Raw genomic sequence first — 8,157 nt, 5'->3', positions numbered from 1 at the left:
AAACGTGTCTAATAAAACCAGAACATTCTCTGTGCTTACTGTAAAAGCTCTTGAGGGCTCAGGATCATGGTCAGATAATAAGTTCTTAGTTGTACAGGTAAGAAAGCCAGCTCTAAGTATCTCCCCTGCCAAAGTCATGTGTCCTTTAATGTGTCTTTGTTTCTCACACCTGTGTGTAAGCCCTCACTCAGCTGTGTTCCACACGCGTTATATACATCACAGATATCTCAACCCTGCTTGTGTTTACACACTCATAAAGCCACACCCATCCCACACTCATACACTGTCCCAGCTATTCTAACTCTCATGGCCCCTACATCTGTGCTCCTCCTACAGATACCCAGACCCTATGCTATACCCCCAAATGTCTACCACCCAGACACACACATGCACATGCATGCATGCATACACACACACCACTGACTATCACTACTGCTGCTCACACTGAGGCACTGTTTTGCACACATTCACACCTGATCTCCAACTCAGACCTGTGCACATCAGTACAGTCCAGCCTTGCTGCTCCCAAGTCTTAGTCTCCCAAGTAGCTGGGATCACAAGTGTGCACCACCACACCCTGCATACAGAGAGCTTTGAAGTTTCACAGAGGGGACTAGAGGCTAATCTAGCTAACATCACACAGCCAGAGAGGGGCAGTGGAGCTTCCCAGGACCTAGTTCTACTAACAGAACACAAGTACCGCATGCTCTGTCTACACTGGAAGACAGGGCCAGAACACCCACTGTGTGTGAGCAAATAACAGAACACAAACAAACTTTGAGAAACACTGGTTGGAGCTAGCCCAATCACGTCCTGTCAGTCCTCCAGATTGCCTCTCTATCCGCCCTCTCCGCTGCCCTCTGGGTATGATATGACAGGGCCAGGGTGGAGAGGGGCTTGTGCAGGGAGTAGCAGGGTGGCAAGGATTTCCAATCCCTCTTGCCAGGAATATCCCTTATCTCAGCTCTCCGCACACGGCACCCTTTGCTCTTCGCTCTCCAGCAAAGGCAGACATCTCAGGCTGATGGATTTATTGAGAGGGGCTGAGACGGCTCGGCGGTTTCTAGTACTTGCTGCTCTTGCGGAGGACCTACCTACATAGCAACTCATAACCGGCTATTAAACTCCAGTTCCAGGGGATGTGATGCCCTCTTCCGGCCTCTGCGGGTACTGAGTGTGTTTGTGCTTGGTGCTTGGAAGCTGGTGTGCAGAACGCTCACACATGTAGCAATTAAGAAACTGAAGTGGGGCTCATCTGGGGCTACAGAGATGACTCCGAAGTTGAGAGCTTTCTTGTGCTCTTTGAGAGAATTAGAGTTCAGTGCCCAGCTCACAGCTACTTGTACCTCTCTGACCTCCAAGGGGACCCCTTCCCCCACACACATTAGTACAAACTAGATAAAGGGCTTAATGAACATAAAGGCCTGAACTTGGTTCCCCTTCACACACATGAGAACTTAGGGCTGATGGGCTGAGCGGTCATGCTGGGCCGGCAGGTGGAGACAAGGGCATTTCTGGGGCTCAGTGGCCAGCCCAGCAGAACTGGCAAACTCTGGGTTCAGTGAAAGACCCTGCCTCAAAAAAAAAAAAAAAACAAAAAACAAAAACAGAGTAAAGAGTGACTGAGGGAGGCACCCAGTGTGCTGTTTTGTTTTTGTCTACTTGACACAAGCTAGGGTCATCCTAATGCTTTGGCCCTTTAATACAGTTCCTCATGCTGTGGTGACCCCCAACCATAAAATTTATTGCTACTTCATAACTGTAATTTTGCTACTATTATGAATCATAATGTAAATATCTATGTTTTTCTATGGTCTTAAGACAACCCCTATGAGTCTTTGGACTAGACCAAGGACAAGACTTGCTTGGAGAAGGTTAGCTCAACAACAAAATGGAGCTTGTAAGGAATCTGAAACAGCCTGATGCTTCTTGGTAAAGGTCTTGAGACATCCCGTCAAGGATGCGCTCTGGTCTTTCCAGGAGGAAGCAGAAGGTATTAGAACATCGGAGGGTGTCTGGGTGAGATGATAGGGGGACCTTGTCCATCCTCAAGGCAAAGAACATTGGAGGGTGTCTGGGTGAGATGATGGGGTTATGTTGTCCATCTTCAAGGCAAAGGAGAACAGTGAAGGGACGGGAATGAGGTGACATAATCCAACTTCGTATCCATGGAAAAGTCCTGTAAACTGAGGGACTTCCCCAGTGTTTCTCAAAGCGTGCTCACTATACCACTGGATTTTAAACCATCTCAGCCCTCCCCCAAACTGCCTTCAATTCTCTGGTTGCGGTAGGGCCAGGGAACTCTCATAAAGAAAAAAAGGATTTTTCTTTAAAAGAAATTTTTTTAAATATTTATTTATTATGTATACAATATTCTGTCTGTGTGTATGCCTGAAGGCCAGAAGAGGGCACCAGACCTCTTTACAGATGGCTGTGAGCCACCATGCAGTTGCTGGGAATTGAACTCAGGACCTTTGGAAAAGCAGGCAATGCTCTTAACCACTGAGCCATCCCTCCATCCCTCAAAAAAAATTTTTAAAAATTAATACACACTTGGAGAAAAAAAAAGGGCACAGCTGCACAAAGTAAAGACTCCTGCATCGTACTGGTGGGTGAAGGGATGGCAAGACTCAGAAGCCTGCCACCTCCAGCAACGGTGGCCTGCACCATGGAAAAACAAGATTGACACTAGTTTGCTGGTTTTTCTTGCTTGTTCCCACGCGTGTGCACCTGCATGCATGTTCAGTTGTGTGTGCATCGTTGCAAAAGCCAGTGGGTGGCTCCCGGTATCTGCCTTCATTCCCTTCTGTCTTACTAAGACAAGGTCTACTGTGGGACATGGAGCTCACCAAGCAGGCCAGGTTCTTTGGCCAGTGAGCCCCTGGGATCTGACTGCTTCAGCCTCTCAAGGGCTGGGCTTAGAGGCCGGTCACCATAACCATAGAATAGTTTCGTGGGTGATAGGAGATCTGAACTCCTGACCTAGCGCTAAGGGGCTTTACCCACTGAGACACCTCTCAGAGCTACGATTCACACTTCAGACACTCAGGGCTTTGTGGGCTGTGAATCTTATGTAAAATAAAACCACATAGTAACTATCCTTCTTATCTGTTTACTTCACTTAGGGTTCTGTTCCAAAGTCTCAGAGATTTTGCTGCTACAGGCTACCAAAAGTTATCCATTCTCTTGTTTATGGGTCGCTACAGCTCCCAGTTTGTGCTATTATTAGAAAAAAAAAAAAAAGGTAGGGCGTGGTTGCCCACGCCTTTAATCCCTGCGCCTGGGAAAAAGAGGCAGCTGGATCTCTGAGTTCAAGGTCAGCCTGGTCTACCTAGTTCCAGGGCAGCCAGGGTTACATTAACAACAAAAATCCGAAAAAGTACTGGTATGGCCACTCTTGTTCATGTCTTTGAAAACTATATAATTCGGGTCAGTGATATGACTCAGTGGGTAAAGGGGCTTGCTGCCAGGTCTCACGACCTGAGTTCAGTCCCAGGGACCTACTGACCTCCACACACGCCCCCTCACACAAGCATAAATAAATAAATGCAAAAGAAGCAACATGAAAGGGTGGAGGGGGAAGATTTCTTCTCAAATGATTCGATCTAAGATCTGTAAAGGAAACGGAAATGTGACTATTCTATGGGTATGGCGACACCTGGGATTCTGGACCCAATCACATCCCTCTTTTCTTCCCAATGTCCCTTAAATTTGCTTTTTAAAATAGGGTCACTCTATATATCCCTGGCTGGCACAGAACTCGGTTTGAAGAGCAAGCAGGCTTGAAATTTAGAATTGTGTCTGCCTGCGCCTCCCGAGCGCCGGGATTAAGGGCGCGCGCCACCAATTCGGCTGATCATCAAATCCGCGGATACAGAAGCAAAGTGAAGTGGGGCGGCAGTTTGAATAGAACGCACAGGCCCTGTGGCCCTCCTGTCCCTAAAGTGCTCAGGGGTGACCGTCCTGCCATGCCAGCATTCGGGGGACTACGGCAGGAGCGTTGCTGTGAGCGAGAGACCTGCCTAGAGTCAACACTGACAGATTTGTCTCAAACCTAACCAAACCAAAACCAAATAAACGAGAAACTGAAACGCCAACTTCACAGCACGTGTCCTAGAAGCTGTAACCGGAACCAAGAAGCCACCGCCATGCTTTCAGCCTCCGAGCATGCGCAGACGCACGTCAGTCCGTCCGTCCCCTCGACCAATCGGTGGTCACGCAGGACGTCGGGGCGGAGCTTCCGCCGACACATGCGCACGGCCGGGCGGGCCCTCTTCCTTCTCGCTGAACGCCGCCGACATGGTGAGTGTGTGTGCTCAGGGCTCCCAGCGCGGCCGTTGTGACGCTCGCTCTCCGCCCCGGGCGGGCGAGCCGCGGCGTGGGGTGGCTCTGCGTGACCCAGGCCGCGCGCTGGGAGGCGGCGGGACGTGGAATACAGCCCCCGGCGGGCGCGGCTCGCGGTCGCGTGGAAGGCCCTGCCGGGCGCCCGGACCACGCGTGCGCAGTGGCGGGGAGTTGCCGGGGGCGAGGGTCGGGGATGGCGGCGCTGCGGCGGGGAGTAGGTCAGGCTCGATCCGTGCGCTCATCTCCCGAACACCAGAGGGAGCGTAGGAGGCCAGAGAGTTTCGAGGATGGGTAAGGGCAAACCCAGGAGACTTTATGGAGGGGAAAGTGGCTACAGGACATTTTAGCCAAAAAAAAATGCCGGTTACTAAGTGCAGTTCCGGCCTCTGGGCGGCTCCTGAGCCCTATATTGCCGGTAAGCAGCGGACTCGGAATAGTTAAAGCCAACCCCTGTCTCTTCTCTTCCATTTTTAGGTGTTCCGGCGCTTCGTGGAGGTTGGCCGGGTGGCCTACGTCTCCTTTGGGCCTCATGCTGGAAAGCTGGTCGCGATTGTCGATGTTATTGATCAGAACCGGGTACGTGTGTAAAGAGTGTTTTACGTGCCAGTAGGTTTGGCAACACCATGGATGGTTCTCGGGTGGGGTTCTTTAGGATACAGCTTTACCTTTGAGAGACCCCTGGGTACGGGGTCCGAAGCACAGAGTTCATCCTAGATTATCTTACGAAGTAAACTAGGCAGATGCTTTAGTCACGGCCAAAATGCAGGTCAGTCTAAAGGAGTTGAGAGGGGCTAGAGAAACAGCTGTTGGTAGAGCGTTTGCTCTGCCCAAGCCTCTGGAGTTGGTTCCCAGCCCTGAGGTTAGGGCTACCTCTGTGAGGCAGAGCGAGGCAGAGCTAGAACTAGGAGATTGCCACCAGATTGGGACACTGAGCTCACAGAAAGCATTTTGGCCTTGTTAGAAGAGTGGTATCCCTTTAGTCCTGAAAGGTACAAGAGGAGTGAGTTAGCATGTTCAGCCATCTTGACTTAGGTAGCCGTCTGAGATCCTGGTTCTGTATTCTAGGCTCTAGTGGATGGACCCTGCACTCGGGTGAGGAGACAGGCCATGCCGTTCAAATGCATGCAGCTCACTGACTTCATCCTCAAGTTCCCACACAGGTAAGGCCTGGTTCTAAGTCACCTTCCAGTTTGTGCCACTGTCTATTTCCCCTTGAGAATGTACAGACAGTACGAGAGGTTCAGAGCCAACCCAGAAAGTGGGATTTACAGTTAGCAAACATTCCTAAGGAACAAAAGGATTCCTTAAAATCGCCCAGTCATTTTTGTCATGGAAGTTACCCGTATTTTTGTCTCTTCCCCCTTCCTCTGTATTTCATTTTCATACAATAAATTGAATGAGTCGCTTTGCTGTGTTACTACTGCTTTTGGCTGAGCAGTAGCCAAGTTGGCCTGTGTTTGTTTTGGTGTTAACATGGTTTCGTGCTGTGTAGCCCAGACTATCTCTTCCTGCCTTGGCCTTCCTTGGTGATGGAGCTCTGGGTGCTACCATGCCCTGCTTTAAAGTGCAGAAATCTTCCTCGTGATTTGATGGACTTGTGTGTGTGTGTTGTTCACAAAGTAGTTAACCTACAAAAGCATGTTTCCTGCTTATAAGACATGGAGGCGACAGAACTGGTTGGCTTTTTGTTTTTGAGTCAGGGTTTCTTTGTGTAACAGCCCTGGCTGTCCTCAAACTTGCTTTGTAGACCAGGCTGGCCTTGAACTCACTAAGATCCACCTGAGACTGCCTCCCTGATGCTGGGATTAAAGGGTGCTGCCACCACAGAGTAGATCAGCTGCTGTGGTTTGGGAGCCAGGTAGTTACAGTCCCCTTAGACTGGAGTGGGTGCAGCAGGAGTGGAGTTTGTGGTGGACGAGAAACTTGGCCAAGTTAGTGTACAAAATTAAACAGATGTAGTATGTAAGTAGCAAGTGTTCAGAGGTGATCCCCCCCCCATTTTTGAAATTTAATCTTCTTTGGGCATTGTTTACCATACCTATGTGTTGTGAAGCCAACCAAAACTGGGTATGATGGGAGGGAGGTGCTGTTCTTGGCTGTGTAACTGCAAAACTAATAACTTGGTCTTGCTCTTCGTAGTGCCCGACAGAAGTATGTACGGAAAGCTTGGGAGAAGGCAGATATCAATACAAAATGGGCAGCCACAAGATGGGCCAAGAAGATTGATGCCAGGGAAAGGGTAATGACATAAAGCCTTTGTGTTTTGGGGGCCCAGGGTGTGGAGATGGATGACGGGAGAGATCATTCAGTTTTCTTTTAACAGAAAGCCAAGATGACAGATTTTGATCGTTTCAAAGTCATGAAGGCAAAGAAAATGGTGAGTTTTCAGGTGTACGTGTTGTGTTATATACAGGGTATAAGGGTATATTGGCCAGTCCATGGTGCTTTGTGCACCTTAAATTGTTAGGTTGGGGCCAGTGAGACAGCTCAGTGTGTGAAGATACTAGAACTTACTGATGGAGAGAACTGATCCCACAGAATTGTCCTTCCATCATGTACACACAATAAGTATTGTAAAAGTGTCCTTACTAAAGTTTAGTTGCGTGGAAGAAGCAGTTTGATTTTTAGACAATGAAAGAAGTGGTTTGCATGCCTGTCCTGAATGCTGTCTTGTATTTTCAGAGGAACAGAATCATCAAGACTGAAGTCAAGAAACTACAGAGAGCAGCTATCCTGAAAGCCTCTCCCAAAAAGGCACCTGTTGCTAAGGCTGCCATTGCAGCTGCGGCTGCAGCAGCAGCTGCTGCTAAGGGTAAAGTTCCACCCAAGAAGGCGACAGGACCCGCCAAGAAAGCTGCAGGCCAGAAGGCTTCAGGCCAGAAGGCAGCACCTCCTGCTAAAGGTCAGAAGGGTCAGAAAACCCCAGCCCAGAAAGCGCCTTCTTCAAAGGCAGCTGGCAAGAAAGCATGAGGCTGTACAAAGGAATAAAGGTTTTTTGACACATTGGCAAATCTTGTGTGGACTCAGCTTGTCGCCGAGTGGGTATTAGAAAAGATAGTTTCTTACTCTCTACCCTGCCCTTAAGGGCAACAGCTGTCATCACTGAACCTGTATGCACAGGTTCCTTGACAGAACAGTGTGCCTGTCCCTTGTACGTGTATTTACCATAAACAGGTCACATCCCATCACTGGAGAGTCTAGTGAGGTTCTGTAAAGACAGTGGGCTGAGCCATAGTTGAGTGCCTTCCTGGGGTGTGGTGGGATTTGGACTGTCAAACAAGCCGCATAGTTAGGGAACGTGGGTAGATCATTTGCAGGATTATTTCCAGCAGATAGGGACTTTTGGTTTGCTTACTTAGGCACGGTGGAGTACTGGAATACAGTTGGAAATAAATGACTTGGGCTGAGGGGACAGTTCTGCCTTTGTAAGCATCTTTTAAGGGCTCTGGCTCCTTCCCTGAGGGCAGATTTGAGGGTAGAATTCAGGCTGCTCCTAGTAATGGTGTGATTTGGAACAGTCTTAAGTATCCTTTAAGGAAGGGGCATGAGTCTGGTGGTGGTGCACGCCTGTAATTCCCAGCATACAAGAGGCAGAGGTAGGCAGATTTCTGAGTTTGAGTCCAGCCTAGGATACAGAGTGAGTTGCAGGACAGCTGGGGCTACAAAGTGGAAACATCTTCACTTTGTTGTTTGGTTTGTTTTTAAGACAGGGTTTCTCTGTATCCCTGCCTGTCCTGGAACTCATCCTGTAGACCAGGCTGGCCTCAATAGATCCACCTTCTTCTGTAGCACTGGGAATAAAGGTGTGCATTA

General features: G+C 49.2%; 1 protein-coding gene across 1 annotated transcript; it reads left to right on the top strand.

The window, feature by feature from the left end:
• Positions 1–4,210: 4,210 nt before the first annotated feature.
• Positions 4,211–7,349, top strand: Rpl14 (ribosomal protein L14). Its single transcript, XM_050141730.1, has 6 exons — positions 4,211–4,302; positions 4,819–4,920; positions 5,410–5,504; positions 6,484–6,583; positions 6,668–6,721; positions 7,027–7,349. The coding sequence occupies exons 1-6, from the start codon at positions 4,300–4,302 to the stop codon at positions 7,312–7,314; spliced, it is 642 nt and encodes a 213-aa protein (XP_049997687.1). The 5' UTR covers positions 4,211–4,299; the 3' UTR covers positions 7,315–7,349.
• Positions 7,350–8,157: the final 808 nt, after the last annotated feature.

The sequence above is a fragment of the Alexandromys fortis genome, unplaced genomic scaffold, assembly GCF_014885135.2.
Source record: "Alexandromys fortis isolate MF-2015 unplaced genomic scaffold, M_Fortis_MF-2015_v1.1 scaffold_44, whole genome shotgun sequence".
In the NCBI taxonomy this organism is placed as follows: Eukaryota; Metazoa; Chordata; class Mammalia; order Rodentia; family Cricetidae; genus Alexandromys; species Alexandromys fortis.
The sequence above is the reverse complement of the archived record's forward strand: the minus strand, read 5'-3'. Positions and strand labels throughout refer to the sequence as shown.

Excerpts from the sequence above, each read along its gene's own strand:
- Rpl14 (XM_050141730.1), top strand. Across the intron at positions 5,505-6,483 it reads ATCCTCAAGTTCCCACACAG|TGCCCGACAGAAGTATGTAC; the intron begins GTAAGGCCTGGT and ends TGCTCTTCGTAG. Across the intron at positions 6,584-6,667 it reads AGATTGATGCCAGGGAAAGG|AAAGCCAAGATGACAGATTT; the intron begins GTAATGACATAA and ends TTCTTTTAACAG.